General features: G+C 29.5%; 2 protein-coding genes across 6 annotated transcripts; one reads left to right on the top strand and one right to left on the bottom strand.

Moving 5' to 3' along the window:
* Nucleotides 1-351: 351 nt before the first annotated feature.
* On the bottom strand, nt 352-15,409 carry LOC117236413. 5 transcript variants are annotated; one of them, XM_033499331.1, is made up of 13 exons: nt 8,505-8,685; nt 8,109-8,424; nt 5,695-7,310; nt 4,870-5,526; nt 4,692-4,811; nt 4,476-4,604; nt 4,204-4,405; nt 4,032-4,129; nt 3,768-3,933; nt 2,622-3,684; nt 1,589-2,373; nt 1,164-1,499; nt 844-1,055 (listed from the first exon to the last, which is right to left on the bottom strand). In XM_033499331.1, exons 2-13 carry the CDS (start codon nt 8,109-8,111, stop codon nt 900-902), a joined length of 5,331 nt encoding a protein of 1,776 aa, XP_033355222.1. In that variant the 5' UTR covers nt 8,112-8,424; nt 8,505-8,685; the 3' UTR covers nt 844-899. The 5 variants fall into 5 exon arrangements, with proteins under 5 accessions (XP_033355223.1, XP_033355222.1, XP_033355224.1 ...); XM_033499332.1 differs by having other exon boundaries at nt 352-1,055; nt 8,109-8,685; XM_033499333.1 differs by lacking the exons at nt 8,109-8,424; nt 8,505-8,685 and adding an exon at nt 15,377-15,409.
* Nucleotides 9,106-15,357, top strand: LOC117236415. Its single transcript, XM_033499336.1, has 10 exons — nt 9,106-9,331; nt 9,605-9,907; nt 10,017-10,250; nt 10,328-10,611; nt 10,677-10,926; nt 11,051-11,263; nt 11,350-13,123; nt 13,205-13,821; nt 14,065-14,189; nt 14,276-15,357. The coding sequence occupies exons 1-10, from the start codon at nt 9,206-9,208 to the stop codon at nt 15,273-15,275; spliced, it is 4,926 nt and encodes a 1,641-aa protein (XP_033355227.1). The 5' UTR covers nt 9,106-9,205; the 3' UTR covers nt 15,276-15,357.
* Nucleotides 15,410-16,919: the final 1,510 nt, after the last annotated feature.

The raw sequence follows: 16,919 nt of genomic DNA, 5'->3' as shown, positions 1-16,919 counted from the left end.
TGTAAAAAAAATTTGTAGGTATGTATAAATATCTACACCATAATAATATGTACATATATACATAATACAATATTCATATGTATATTACAAATTGTAAGACCGTTTTACGTCAATTTTCAAATACAATTTTTTGATAGCAAAAAAATAATCTCTACACAAATATTTTCTTATAAGAAATAAATTAACTTTTTGGTGTATTTGAAAACAATACTTCTGAGAAACAACTTCAATAAGTTGTAGCCTATTAATAATAAATAATTTTTTTTATTCAAACATTTTTTTCTTTGAAACTTGCATATATTGTTCTTGTCTAAAAAACTATAATACATAAAGTTTTAAATAGATAGAAAATAAGTTTGTAAATGCAAAATTTATTATTTTTAATTTCATTTGCTTTTTATACACATTAAGAAGATAATAATTGCAACTTACTTTTATGAAACAGTTAAAAATTCTTTTACAATTTATAATTATGTACAATATTTAAGACTTTTGATATTGATTATTTCACAATACAATATTTAATGTCATTTTTTAAAACTGATAATTAAAGGCAAAATCAATACTTAATATAATTATGCAAGATGTACATTATAGCAGGACATAAAATGCATTTTTTTTTTAAGATATAACATACATATTATTATCTACCAAATGAAAATATAAAGTTTATACATTGAATATACGAAATTAGAAATTTGCTAATTTCTTAATGGCTAAATTACCAGAATGTTTATGAAGCATGTACAAATTCATCTATATTACAATAATGATAATTACAGATATATATATCTACATACAGGCATTACTTGGATATATTTTTTTTAGTAGATATATTACAATGTTCAAAGTGAAGGATTCGTATAATAAATAACAATTTCATGTCATAAGTTACATAATTAATCTTCATCAGTGCTTTTCTGATAAACTGCGCCAAATTTACTCATATACTTACGTACAAAATCTTTAGCTTTGTGTTTAACATTTTCATTACATTGTAATTCATCAACACTTTTACAGTGTTTTAATTCTTTTGCAAGTACAAAATGTGTAAGCTAAAACAGAAAAGATTATTAAAAAATTAAATTTAACATTTCTGCTTAAAAAAAATAATATAATTCGTAAAAAAATTTATTTAAAAAGATTTTCTTCTGCAAACGTACCTTTCTAGCAAGATGTTTAAAATCTTCCGTATTTGTTATTCTACCTTGTTTACAATCGTTTTTCCTATACGGATTCAAAAAATGTACCATGACATTTGCCATATTTATCCTAAAAGTATCTTTAATCTTTCTCTCTGACATTGTGGATAAATCAGACGACGGTAGTTGTAATTTATTTAAACTATGTCGTGAATGCGATTTAGATTTGTTACTACGGCGATGTCTTCGTATTTTCTCAACGTGTTCTTTAAACTTGGCTCTTTCTTTTTGACGTCGTAATTTCTCCTTTATTCCTTTGTGCGTTTTGTGATCCATACGGTCTTCTTCTCGACGTGGCTATAAAATATACAAACATAATATATAAGAATGAATACAAAAATACGTATTAATTGTAATAAAAAGGAAAAACATGAAATATAACGTACGCTAATAATTCTTTCTTGAACTAAACCCTCTCTTCTTTTCTTGCCTTCCGGAAAAAGACCTGAACATCCGCTTATATTATGAACCGCACTTTTTTTAGGTACATTATGCTTAGAACCATTTAATGATTTTTCTATCAAAGTGTTATTTAAGCTTAACTCTTCGTTTCTTGATTCTTCGTTATTGTCTTCGTCAATTTCTTCATCTTCTTCGTTGGATGAACTAGATTCTTCACTAGATTCTGAAGTCGATGACGAATCTGGTTGAACTCCAATATGATCTGGCGGAGGAGGCAACCACTGCGATATTCGTTCTTTTACATGATAATAATATGTTCTGCCTCTACTATCAATTGCACTCTTCCATTTGGGTGGTAAATCTATAGGAGGTGCTTCAGGCTGCGATTGTCTGAATGTAGCAGAAAATTGTTGATCTGACTGCTTTTCAATATGTTCGTAAAGAGATTCGGTTTGGAGCGAAACCGATGTTCCGCTAGAAACTAAATTATTCGAGAGTGGCAATTGGCCTTCAGGGTATTGTTGATGACAATGAGACAGTAAAGAATAAGCTGTTGTGCTTTGATTATATACAGGCGTTTGACTTAACGTGTAGACCACTGGAGGTACACCTGAAGGTATGTTACTCGACATGCCAGGTGATATTTCAGAAGAAATTGATGGTGCTAGGACATGTGAACTTTGCGGTACCATTCCGGATTGAGTATGGCTAGATACTGCCTGTGGTCCAGCTACATACACTGAAGTACATTGCTGATTTATTTCTCCATCTATATAATAAAATTTTATATGAATGAAATAATCATATAAGAAGAAATGGACTTAGTTTCTAAATGGTGTAAGTCAATTTCAATGGCTTTTAGGAAATATAATATACATAGGTATAAGTTATGACAAATTATCCTTTCTTTCAAGGCCAATAGAAATTGTTCATTATAAAGTCAAATTTTTAGACTTACATCATTTAAGAACTATGCAACATAAATGTATAAAAATATATATATATATGGATTAAAACCTTGTGTAGGATATTGTTGCCATTGTCCAATTGATGGATTGTAAAAAACAGGATATCCTGTTTGTGGGTCTACCATAGCCGTGGTATGAGGATCTATACCTAATGCCAAACATCTAGTTTCATGATCTTGCCACGATTCTTGCTGTTGACGACGCTGTCGTTCTTCTTCCTCTTTAGCTACTTTTAAAGCAAATAATTGCCTGCGCTCGTATTTCGTCATTCGCGGAATTGGAACTAAGCTACTTCTTTCTTCTATTCTCTTATCTTTTGTTCGAGTATGTTCAGATTCTGGAGATTCTCGTCCTCGTCTTCTATCCCCACGTTTCTCTACTTCGTTTCTCCCATATCTATCAGATCTATGCCTGTCATACGACGTTCCTCTTTTTTCATCTTTTTCTAATTCTTCTCTGTATCCACGATCTGCTTCTCTCTCATGTTCTTTCATTTGTTCAATTCTTTCCTTTTTCGGTATACGAAAAACTTCTTTTAAATTTGACCACTCAGCTAAAAGACTCAAAGCTAATTCAGGAATAAGATTTTGATCTGTGTTATCAGATTTTATGTCAGTAATTTCAATATTATTTTCTTGTTTTTCTATATCAGTCAATGAATAAGAGTTTCTTTTTTCACTGCTGTCATAATTAACTGGCAATTCATCACTATTTGATTTTGATTTTCCTTGATCATCTTCAGGAGAATCTCCACTCAAAGAAAAATACAATCGTCTTGACCATTTTTCTACCACATTATAAATTTTACTATCCATTAACATTGTTTTATTGGGGATTGGAAGTGTATTTAGGGTTTTCAAAACTTCTAGTCGAAACTGTTGTGCTTCATCAGAATCATTAGTAGAAATATCCATAACATAACTCCAAATCAAGCGTAAACCATGATAATCCAAAAATAATCTTCGACATGGCTGTTCTCCGCTTTGTATGAGACGTAAAAGCCGTGTTCTGTGTTCTAATTCCCTGCTACGTACCATTAATCTACTTAATGTCAATGTATGGGCTCTATTTTTCAAACCACCTGAGCATAGTTTATCTATTTCTTCCTCCAACTAAAATAATATTAAAAATAAATCAAATGAATTATTAAATAGTTCAAATTAGTAAAAACAAAAATTATATTTATATTACTCACATCTTCATCTTCCATATAATCAGCTTGTTTCTTTTCACCTTTCTTTTTCTTCATATCTTTCTCACGTTTTTCTTTCTTTTCAATCTTTTCTTTTTCTTCCTCAGGCGTTTCACCAATCCAACCACGACAATTGGGTGCTTCACAAAAACATTTTTGTGCCTCTTTGCTAATTGTGCGATAAAATTTTGCACAAGGGACATACTTTGTTACATATCATTAACGTACCAAAATACTAATCAACTAAAATACTATTAACATACATACCCATAACGTTGAAAATGATAGTCAAATGTAATTTCTTCACCAGCAGCTATAAATTTTTTATTAAAAAAGCCAATTCTCAATTCACCATTCACTGTCCACTGTACAAATTTCAATTATAAAGATAAAGCTCTCTATATATAATTTAAAATTTATTTTTACTAGTTATACTTACTTTTTGAGTTTCAGAATTTGGATCGCAACTGTGATTTATGAATCGAGAAACATTTCCTTTCAGAGTTGCATCTATGATTTGATCTGATTTTAATGCCATAAAATAATAATGTTTATTTTTATCTTTTGAATATTCTTTTGCTCTACGTCGAAAATCTTTTGGATCAACTACTTCACCTACATATTCCATTATAAATTCTCCTCTGATGTTTAAAAATAGCATTTATTAATAAAGAATTTTATTATATTATAGTTGTAAAAAAACTTACTTACGCTAACAAGTCAACCATAGCTCGTAATCCAAATCCCTTTTTTTCTGTTCTAAATACTTCACATTTTGCATATTCACAGTTTTGAAATCTTTTATTTGTGCAACGATCACCTACTACACATCGAGGGCCGCTAGAAAATACATAACATATTGTATAAAGCTTATTTTTTTATTAATGTTTTACATTTAATTTAAATGTATGAATATATAATATGTACCACTCTATCATAAGAAGTCTATTTAGACAGTCTTCTCCACAACCTAGTTCTCCTCTTTCAATTTCTTCCTCTGTTAAAAAGCAATCACATACCATTCTCTTCGTCTCCTTATTTGTGTATCTAAAAGTATTATTATTATACATATCATAATTTCATGGGCTGTATTCTATTTACATACCTTTCTGTCAAATATAAATTTTCACGCAAATATTCAAACTGACTTAGCCTTTCTTCCATTTCTCTGTCTTTTATTTCAGGAACCATAGGTAATAAAATTCTTGCACCCACAGTTTTTGGAATTTGCACAATATTATTATTGTTAACTGATGTCGATACCTCTTTTGTTTGTTCTGTCTCTGTATTAGATTGAAAATTTGTAATTGTTGCTGATCCAGATGGAGAATCTGAAGAATTAATATCTGTTAAGGATCCACTTGTGGTTTTAATAGTTGAACATGATCCAGATTCAGATATATTTGCAATTATAGTTCCAAATACAGATCCAATTGCTGATGTAGATACAGTCCCTGTATTTGATCCACCCATTTCAAGTTCACTTGATCTTCGCCAACGAGATTTTACTTTAACAGGTTTAGAGGAATCTGAATCGTAGCCTGTAGTATTACAAGTTGTTGCTAGCAATGTAAGAGACTCAAATGTATTTACTGTCTTACTGATATTAGTTTCTTTATCTAATTGTGATTCAGATATATTATCCATTTTCATTTCTTGAGCAATTGAAACAACATTATTAGCTACTTTTTCTCGTTCCTGTTGAACGCTTGTTTTTGCAATATCTACATTAGGTTTCATAACTAAACCACGTCCTCGTGATCTATAAAATGGCATAAAAACAAATCATCCTTTTGTTTTAAAATTCACCTAAACTCATGTGTACATATTATTTTCAATAATACAATTAGAAAGTCTGTTTGTTTTAGTTAATTTGTTTAAAAAAATATTTTATATGATTTACATATTTATATTATATTAAAATACATACCTTTGTTTCATTAAACCAATTGACCTAATTCTACTACTCCTTCTTACACCAGAACTATTTGATCCACTTTCTGAACCTGTTGTATCAGTGCTACCACTTCTGCTTCTAAACTCAACCTTTTTATCAATATCATTTGAATTATTATTACATTTTGTATCAAATTCTGTTAATTTACAGTTACTCATAGATAATAGTGTATCATTACTATTATCACTGCTACTAGATAGTTTTGTATCTTCCCCATCAATTTTGCTATCCACTTCACTATCACCATACAATTCCTCATTAACTTGTTGCAAATGTACTGTTTTACGTTGATTTCCATTTTTTTTATCTGATAATACTTTTGATTTTAATAAATGCTGATTTGTATAGTCTACCTTATCATTGCAAGAATCATTATTTAACTCTGTAATACTTTTCTCTACAATATCAACTAATATAGCAGAGTTATTTGATTGATGCAGTTGTTCCATTTTATCTAATATTGAGGAACTGCTTTCTTCATCAACGCTCATTGGTATCACCTTTTCTGTGTTTCCAGCAATTTGTAATGGAGACATTATGTTTTCTGTATTGGATAAATCATTAACTAATTTTTGTATTTCTTTTGAAGGTTCACTAATTTGCATATCTGCTAATTTGTTATCTATCTTACAGAACACATCATCTTTAGATAAAGTTTGCAACTTTTTTGTATATGCATCTTTATTTGCATATGGGTCTCCTTGATCATTAATTATATCCTTACTATGAGTATATGATTTTTCTAAATTAGTTGATTTGTTATTTCTGTCATTAGAAGTCATTGGCACATCTATACATAAGGCTGGCATGGAATTCCCTGTTTTATGTAAATTACACACGTCACTTTGCATATTGCAGTAACAATCATTAGTAGGTGTATTTCTTGAATCAGATTCTATTAACATGGATTCCATGCCATTCTCATTTTGTATCACAGTGTATTCTACAAAATTTTTTGTTTCTAAAGAGGGAGTGTTTACAACTAGTACTTCTTTTACAATTACATTGTCATTTTGTTTTAAGCTGCAACCACTACCCTTAAGTTCTCCTTTAACTTCCATCTCTTCGCATATTACAGTTTCTTCTATTACATCTTCTGGCCATATTTCGATTTCAGCAGAATCAGATTCAGTTACAATTTCTTTATTTGGATTACCAACAACTACTTGTTGAACATCTTCAGGACTAAGTTTATTAGATTGATCAACTATGATGTCTATTCCATCTTGACTATCACTTTCACTAGCATCTTTTTTATACTGGGATGTTGTGGAATATGAACACTCTTCATTAATTGCAAGTACATTACTATTAGAAATGTTCTTATGCTTGTTATGCTTCCTTAAAGAATTTTGATTCTTTTTTGGAAGTACTTGGGTTTGGTATTCTGTGGTACTTTTACTATCTTCTGAGTCGTTTGAGTAAGATATTTGTAAAACATCTCCATTAATCTTTTTTTCTTCTAATTGCTTTTTGGCTATTTGTCTACTAGATTTTCGAACAGGTACATATTTAAGTGATGTTTTTACGGATGATTTCATTTCACTTTTACGTCTACGTGCCATTTTGATTCCATGTATTCTTCTAATCTGAAACGTATGTGAGGAAGAAAATTTGAAACAATTGTAAAAAGTAAAAGAATATATATATGTAACCAATAATATATTGCAATATACTATATGGTTTAAATATGAAATATTACTAAAATAATATCATATAATTATATTAATTATACTGTATTTTTTCTTGTACCAAAAATATTAGTTTTGTATCACTTGGAAAGCTTAAGATCAAAAGTGAATATATCAGTATGAAGAAATGTCACCATTTGTTTTACTGCAGTCTTTTATTCTAGATAAACTCAATTTTCTTATATAATAATAACAAAATATAATAAAATTTAGATTAGCTAGATGATGATACAAAAATTAATTTCATACAAGTTATGTTTATTATAATAAATAATAGGTCAAGAAGATAATAAGGTTACATGTTTTCTCCTTTTCCTCTAATATCTTTATTTGATTGAAATAAAAGGAAAAATAAATACACATGCAAAACACAATGATTGTTTAGAAATTTTAAGCAACTGAGCTTATAATGAAGAGGTACTATGCCTCTTTTATGCATTGTTCCAAAATGGATTATTCACAGCTTTCATGAAAATCAAAATCTTGACTTACAACCAATACCGATTCATTATTTTCTGTTGCAATAATTTGCATTATATAGATATTTTAAACCTCCACTATCGTTTAGGTGTTACACGTTTAGGGCTATTACAAAAATAGTTCTTATTAAAGCTTGATAAACATTGTTTTTTATCAAGATATGCATCTGCTCTTGTAATATCGAAAATTAAACGGAATATATCATCGATTACTTACCATATGTCCCTAAAACTGCTTTTTTTAACTGAATTACAATCATTGTTTAAAATATTTCATCGACACTTTTTAATAATACACATTTTTTTACAATTATTAGATTTTCTCTGTAAGCATAAATGCGACAATTTTATCAGAGATCATCGCAAATACTGATGAGATAAATATAGAGTTAACAATTTTGAACGTTGTTAAAAAAGTTTTGGAAGTTCAATAATATACAATTGTGCACTACACACATTGATAGAAGTTTGAGGTAATATAGATATCTTTCCTTGTCCTCGTTGATTGTTTCACTTTACAATCATCACCTTTGCTATAAATGAAACGATAACTTTTGTCCTAGCGAATATTTTCGTAGCTGATTTACGGTTTGTTTAGGCAAACATTAATCACCTGAATGGATTCATCACTGAGAAGCGCAAAGGATATGTGATACTTGAATGATAAAGTGTATATCTCAAGCGTGTACGTAGTCGCCACTGAATATTGCTTGTTTGTAACAATACCGACAACGACCGTGATACCGACTGTACAAGATACAAGGCTGACGCTTTACTCTTTAGTAACTTCGCGAATTCTTATTCAAGAAATTATATTCCCCTAGATATATGTTATGAAACAAAAAACAATTATATCACGCTATGCACTTGTCTGCATAGGTGATAATTATAACATACATGATAATTATATATATATTCATAAAAAGTTACTATTTTTAGAATATAAGATATTTTATTATATATTTATTTCTATGACCTTCTCATATACAATTAATCTTATCATAGATTTTATTATATGTTATATATTACCTTGTTATAAACATTAAATTCATCGACAAAAGATATAATATTCCGTTAAATATGTTAGATGTTATCAGTAATTTTTAGTAATTTATGTTTGAATTACACGCGCGCAAGTTTTATCGTAAAAATTTCTAACGGCGCCGTGAATGTACAGTTACAAAACCACTAGGAACAATGCTCCGTTGATTGGTGGAATGTAAGAATGGCCGTTCCTACTATTTTAAATTCGAGTTAAGGAATATTTTATAATAGATCTATTTGAATAACAGATAGCTTTTGCCTGAATAAACTATGTCTATTAATGTTACTGTTAATGGGAATCGTTTGAATATCCGCAGAGGAAGAATGGTACTATCTGATTTAGATCAAATTAAGAAAAATGAGCGTGATCGTCGACGAAGGTTACGTTTGGAACAGGTACACATATTATGAATTATGTAAAAATTAAAAGATAAATTTAAAAAGTATGAAATAGAAATATGAGATGTATAATAATAATAATGAAGTACAAAGAAACAATCCTTATTTATTAATGATATAAATATAAGTTGGTAAATACATATTTTGTATTGAATATTGTAACATTATAGTAATTATTTTATTGCATTAAAAGTAGATAAAATAGTAATATGGTTGATGACAAGATTAATAATAAAAAGATTGGAAGAATCACTTAAGAAATTTGCACAGGTGCGCCAACAATCAAAAGAAATATCAGATAGACTTTTGAAACGTACAAAATGCATAGCTAAAGAGGAACTTAGAAAGCTTGAAAATAATGACAATTTAGGTTTGAAGCAAATATACAATGGAAAAATCATGGAAGTTCAACAGAAATATCAAGAGGACATGGCAGATATTGGTCAAGCACATATGTCTGCTGCATTAGAACCAGATCATGATGCATTGATCAAGGAGCAATTTAGGAAGAATCAATTAGCAGCATTAAAAAGAGGAAAAGAGGCAATGAAGCAAATGAAAAATATTCAGCAGGTTTAATTTTGTTTTTTCATACATTTAGTTACATTATAGAGAATTTTTATAAATATTCATACATTGTGCTAGAATAAAATTTATGAGTGATTAAATAAAATCTATGTAGATGGATAATACACAACAACAGCGTCAGGAAAGATTACATCAAGTGAGAGAAATGGAGAACTTTAGGTCTACAATGGTAGCAAACCTTCCCAAGAAAACAATATCTGAAGAAAATACTATATGTATATCTATTCAGAATGAAACTGAAGACAAAAATAAACAAGAAAAGATATCTAAAAAGATGAAGAAACATGTTTGTAAGAAATCACCTGGGAAGACAAAAACCAATATAAAAGTATATTAGTTCTAAATAACTTTGATATAACATCAGTAGAGTCAAGTATACATATATATATTGGAACTTTTTTATAGGTTGTAGGAAATGATATTAAAATAAGTTCTCCAGCTAAATCTCCAGTTAAGTCTGCAATTAAATCTCCAGTTAAATCTACAGTTAAATCCCCAGTTAAATTGAAGGCAAAAACAATAGAAGAAATTCAAGAAAATGATTCTCCAATTCTAGAACAGCAATCTATTCCTAACTCAGTTATAGAACTATTGCCTGCACAAACTGCACATGCTACTGAACTTAAGTTTGACAATAAAACTTCTGAACAAAATGTTCAAAATATTCGGATAAAAGATAAAACAACAAGGTATGTATTATAATGCTTAAAGTTAAAAAGAATATAATGTTTAACAAATATCTTGGATGTTAAAGGTATAATCCAGATGACTATGTACAAACAACTTCAGATTCTACTAATAGTGATAGTTCTAGTTCATTTAGTGATGATTCATCATATTTTTCTGATAGTGGTGAACAATATATAAACAGAGAAACAAAAACACCAAGATATGTAAAATGCCCAGCTACTGATAAAGTACACTTATATGATCATAAAAAGCATCATAGTAATGTGTATGATCAACCAACTGGTGTAGTTGAAAAAATACAAGCATGGGATGAGGTTTGCAATAAGTAGTATAATAAATATTGTATTTACATTCTAGTCATATGATCTTTTAGCCATTCATGATAATTTAAAAAGGAACATAAAAAAAGATTCATTGATATTAAACATGTGTTCACAGCCAAGTGCAATGGATTTGGCTCAAGAAATTGAACGAGCACAAACTGCTCAAACACGCGTATTAGAAAGTCGTAAACACAGCGCGAAGAAACGAGGAGAAGATGCAGTATTAAGAGAAAAAGTACGTCGGGATTATCAGACACTTATGCAACATTTAGATCAACTTACTAATGAAGAACGTAAATTAAAAGCCAGTCAAGTCGAACATTATCCGGTATATATCTTATTTTAACGTTCCAAGTTTCACCATATACATATGTCTCATTAATTACAATGTTTCTCCTTGCAATTTCTATTTAGAAAGATACATATGTACAGGAAGAACGAAGAAAAATTTTACGAGACCAACACAAAACGAAATTAAATCGTGCACTAAAAACGTTATTAAATGAAGAACAATGTACGTCGTACCCTGTAGAAAGACAAATTACTCTTACACCAAGAAATCATGATGAAAACATAGATGACTGTGTCAATTGGGAAGAATCATGTTGCTTTAGTCAATGTACAGAAACTAGCAAAATTCCACAAAACAAATGCAAAGAGAATGGAATCTCACGTGAAGAACAAATATTAGATATGTTAAAAAAGGTTGAAAGACAGAAGCGATTGTTATTACAAGAATTTGGAGCAGATTTACCAAACGACATTTTTAATGCATCTATAAAGCCCTTATTTGAAAGAGATAAATCAGTTCAGACTCAGTCACCTACTCAAGTCGCGCCTATCCAAAAACCTATATCGCCAGAAATCACAGTGATAAATGCATCTTTTGATGAAAAAAGTAAAAAGGATAAAACGGATAAAATAGAAGAAAAAAGTGATATATCTGTGAAAAAAGTAGAAATTGCTGTACAAACTATGACAGGAGATAAGAGTAGAGAAACTGTAGCTCAAGATAAAGGTACACAAGTAGAACTGGTGCCACAGAAGGAAAGTGAATCTACTTCTGTTACTGATGAAATTAAGACAATTACAGACCATTACCCCATTGAACCAAAAATTACGGTTATCAGAGCAGGAGTAGACAGTAGCGAATCAACAAGTTCTGAGACAATAAACGGAATTACTGATATTGATGAAGAAAGCCCGGAAATAACGCACAAAAAGAAAAAGCACGTTATGAAAACATCGAAGCCAATTCCGACAAAAATGTGTCACAAATCATGTTCAACTCGTCCATGCAAACCTTTGACTCCTACAAAGAAATATTCAAAATTTTTGTCAAAATCGCAATATAGCAGTCCAAGAAGGTGTACGAGTACGGAAGATGTGCCTAGTAAAAAGATTAGAATGTATGTGGATGAAAGTGGATTAAATATTAAAGTACAGCCACCTCCGGTTGCAGAAATTGCTGTAGATGTTAATACGCAAAGTACTCAGGTTTATTCAACGGGCACTCACGAACAACAACAGGTCACTATGAGTAAACAACAATGGATTCAATCCAAGTCAAAAAGAATTAAAATAAAGGATGTTTCAGACTCATCAACGTCTTTTGCTAGTCCACCACCAGCAAAGCCTAAAGATATACTTGAAGCGTTAAGCAATAATATCTCTATTCTCGAACTGTTAGATTCATCAACAAACGAAAGCTTAAGGCTTTTGAGGAGAGATGTTAGTCCAGTATCAACACCTGAAACCCCATCACCACGTACCATGAAAATGCCTTCAAATATACCTGATCTAACTAGAATTAAAAAATTACTTAGATATCCATCCACAGATACTCAAACATATAATAATGATAATAATAATAATATTAACAACAAGTCATCATCCACCAAAAATGATTATTCAACATCAACAGATGTATCTCAACATCAGCAAAATGATCGTCTATTATCAAGAAAAATTAACGACGTACATTTGAAAGTTCCAGCTTCATTAGGATTTTGTTTATGTAATAATCCAGACTGTAAACAAGAACATACTAAATTTGATGAAATTCGTAATTATGCATTAAAAAATTGCCCACAGATATTACAAAAGTACGAAGATCTTCAAACTACGTGTGCTGAGAGAATAATTTCTTTGACACATCTTATTGAAAAAGTTCGAAATGAACAAAGAGGTATATTACTTTTATTAATTATTAACAATTAAGTAATGAAGTTTAAGGAGAAGAAAATTATTATTATATGATTTTGTTTAGGTATGGAAATGTCCATGATCGATCCATCTCGACTCGATGAAACCAGTTTGATGCAGTTACCTGAGCCACGAGAAAGGTCTGATCTGGAAAATGTTCATAAACTTGTAGAAAATATAGAAGCGATTCATAATCAACTTGCAAAAACATTAATCGAATCTCAAAGGATTATTAAAAGCAAGGCAATTATTAAAGAAGAACCTGATCAAATTAAAGAAACACAAACAGTAACTCCAACAACCGATGATAATGTAATTTACCTTGATGAACAAGAAATAGAAGTAGAAAAAGAAAGAGCCAAGCCAAAGATTATAAACGAGGAAAAAGTGAATATTCAGTTGAATAGATTCAAAGTACATAAATCAGCCCAAGTGTTAACTTCAACACCAGAACATGATACTAAGCTGATGAAACATTATGAGGAAGAACTGATAGAAAAAATATCGAAAGAAATTTTGGAACAAAGTGAAGGTTTCAATAATAATAATTTAATTACATCAAAAGAAATTTCAACTATAAAACATTCCATACAAACTTCAACGGATAATGATAGTTTTAAAAGTAATATTTCCAGAATAGAAAGAAATGATACAACTACAAGGAAACATTCTAATAAAGAGGTATAACTTATGTTTTTTAATTAGTAATAATAACATTTATATAATTAAATACAATACAATATACTGAAAGTATAGTACTACTGAATGGAGCCTAATTTTTCATAACAAATCATAATGAATTGAATATGAAGAATACATTTTTTAAATAAACTTTTTTTCTGTCTGTTAGCGCAACATTTTGTTACATAACTTATATATAATTATTTAGTTAGTTATACATTGTCAATTGTTATGTTGTTCTAGTCAAAAAGGATTAAAGATTTTGTTCCAATGCTGACTGATCCAAAAGTATCGAAAGCTGTAGATAATTTAGCACATTCTAATGGAAGAAGTAAACCACCAGTGAGTTTACTTAGTGGGCCATATAGGTAAAATTTTGTTTTTTTCATATTTTTTATATTTTCATAATTTAATCTTACATTTTTGGTACGATTATAATAAAATCGAATTCCAGGCCGGAAATTGAATCATCAGGTCATGAATTGTCAACAATAATTGAATTCGACACGCCGGATACCGTAAATAAAAGTCAAAGTCATAATGCCAGAAGTCCATTATCAGCGAAGAAGGTAGCAGAGAGTCAAATAACGAAATCTACTGCTATAGTAAAGCCATCCGAACACATTGCTTCTTCGCTTAATTTACATAATCAACGTGCAGAAAAGTTGTGTAATTCTTCAGTTACAAAATTATCTTTAAAAGAGTTAGTAAAAGAGGCCTCGATATTTCTTGATTCACCCAAAACATCTAAAAATATAGGAAATCAAAATTTAATGGGAAGTAAAAACGAAGGAAGAGAAGATATTGCCGAGGAGATGAACGGTAGAAAATTACAGCGTAACACGGTTAATCAAAAATCATTGCAGATAGAAGAATTGCAGCTTTTTTATCCTAGTACTGATGCAAATAACGAATGTAAAGATAATAAGGATAAAATCACATCTACAAGTTCAAATAGTTTTTCCGAATTATCGGGTGTTTCACAAATAGCAAGTACCCCATCTTCTACTATATTAAAATATGCATCATCTCCGGAAGAAATGGAAATTGCTCTTAAAAAACTTGGTCTAGGTTGGGCGATTACGACGTTGAAAAAAACACGCGAAGCAAGCGCTTTGAGCTCATCATCGAATTCTGATGTAACACCGATGAATACTGCTAAAAAAATATCACCTGTTAAGAAACAATTTGATAGTAATTACGGATTACCAGATTTTAGTGATGTGTCTTCGATATCTATTAAAGAAGCTAGTAAAAGTACAGAGCAAGCAGTTCTCTTAAAAGGTAGAACTTCTACGCCAAAGCTGCAAAACTCGAATTCTAATAGCGAGAGGACGAATTCAATTAACACAAATATATCTGAAAATTTTCAAGAACCTGACAATGGTTTAATAATTTCAAATATATCTCTTACAAAGACGAAATCTAGCATTAAAAAGTTAGAAAATCTATGATGTATTTTTATACTTTTATCTAGTAACATTTATTCTAAATATTTAAAAATATACAATGAATTAGTGAAAAATCAGTTTAAAATTTTGCTTCTTGTTAGTACCATTGATTCACTGGTAGACTGCACCACTATATACAAAGTAGAGCACTGCACTAATTTCGTGTAATTCTACATAGATAATTTCTGAGAATTTCAGCTTCAATTTAATTCTTGAATAGTTCAAGAATTCGCCTTATAGACCGAAAAATATAATTTTTTAAATTTCTCATAAAGAAATTAATTCCGCGTTATTACGTTATTATTATGTTATAATGTATTACGTTATATAATATTACGTTACATTGTATTACGTTATAATGTATTACGTTATATAGTACTACGTTATAATGTATTACGTTATATAATATTACGTTACATTGTGTTACGTTATAATGTATTACGGTATATTGTATTACGATATTTTATATTACGTTATATTATATTACGTTTTGCCCTTCGTACAAATACTGGGCAGAAGGCGTATGTTACCATGATCGCGGACGGATATAAAAACGAGCATAGTGGGGATATCGAAAGATGACAAAGGAAAGCAAGTGGATCAAAAGAGCAGTTGTAAGTAGGCAGTCGTCAGTAGGAGTCGCGAGTCGAGAGTTGTGAAGTTGCTAGTAAAGCAAATAAATAAACTGTTGAACAAAGCGCCGAGTATTCATTAGGCACCTTTCACGTTCTACATCTCATTCATATTGTATTACGTTATATAGTATTACTTTGTATTTTATTACGTTATATCATAACACGCTATATTATATTACATTATAATGTATTACGTTATATTATATTACGTTATAATGTATTACCTCATATAGAATTACGTTATAATGTATTACGATGTAATGTATCACGTTATGTAGTATTACGTTGTAGTATATAACGTTAACTTGTATTACGTTATATAGAATTACGTTATAATGTATTACGATGTAATGTATTATGTCATATATTGTAGTATTACGTTATATAGTATTTCGTTGTCCATGCGACCATGTTGTCCATCCAAACGATTTTTAAAACTTGCTTATAACTAAAACACTGGGGAGAGAATATTCATATGAAACTAATCTTTATTAATTCTTTATTCTAATTAATTATTATTATATTAATTCATTAATTCTTTCTCTTCCTGTCCTAAACTTTCATTTGAACGTTCAAAAATTGAAAAATTATGCCTAGCAACCAAATAATTTGGATTTCTTAATTTTGCTACCTATCGATTGAACATAATTAAATATTGCACATCTACACTTCAGTCGCAAATATCTTAAGATTGAATGATGGAAACAATATGATTATTAAGGTATTAAAGAATAAGGGATTAAACAATGTGATCATTGAATTTGTTCTTTCATGCTCTACAAGGATATTGAAAAATAAACATAGGATTTTATTTAAAAAATGGTGATTACCTTGAAATACTGTCACTTTGTTCTAAGAAGTTTTTTCACATAATAATAAATAAGGCAGATATTTAGCAATAGGTTATTTTTAGGAAATATAAAATGATGAATTTTTTAAAATGGCATATATTTATCACTTCCATTCCAATATAGGAAAATATATTTATATATATAATTCTTTTGTACAATGT

The sequence above is a fragment of the Bombus vosnesenskii genome, unplaced genomic scaffold (assembly GCF_011952255.1).
Source record: "Bombus vosnesenskii isolate JDL3184/JDL3185 unplaced genomic scaffold, Bvos_JDL3184-5_v1.1 scf7180000013349, whole genome shotgun sequence".
In the NCBI taxonomy this organism is placed as follows: Eukaryota; Metazoa; Arthropoda; class Insecta; order Hymenoptera; family Apidae; genus Bombus; species Bombus vosnesenskii.
Note: the sequence above shows the minus strand (reverse complement) of the source record. Positions and strands in the feature narration are given on the sequence as shown.

Bases quoted from the DNA above. Each gene is read 5' to 3' on its own strand.
- LOC117236415 (XM_033499336.1), top strand. From the start codon at position 9,206: ATGTCTATTAATGTTACTGTTAATGGGAATCGTTTGAATATCCGCAGA. The intron at 9,332-9,604 runs GTACACATATTA...AAATTTGCACAG, and splicing joins GAAGGTTACGTTTGGAACAG to GTGCGCCAACAATCAAAAGA. The intron at 11,264-11,349 runs GTATATATCTTA...ATTTCTATTTAG, and splicing joins GTCAAGTCGAACATTATCCG to AAAGATACATATGTACAGGA.
- LOC117236413 (XM_033499333.1), bottom strand. The intron at 2,374-2,621 runs GTTTTAATCCAT...TTTATTATATAG, and splicing joins GCAACAATATCCTACACAAG to ATGGAGAAATAAATCAGCAA. The intron at 1,500-1,588 runs GTACGTTATATT...TATATTTTATAG, and splicing joins TTCAAGAAAGAATTATTAGC to CCACGTCGAGAAGAAGACCG.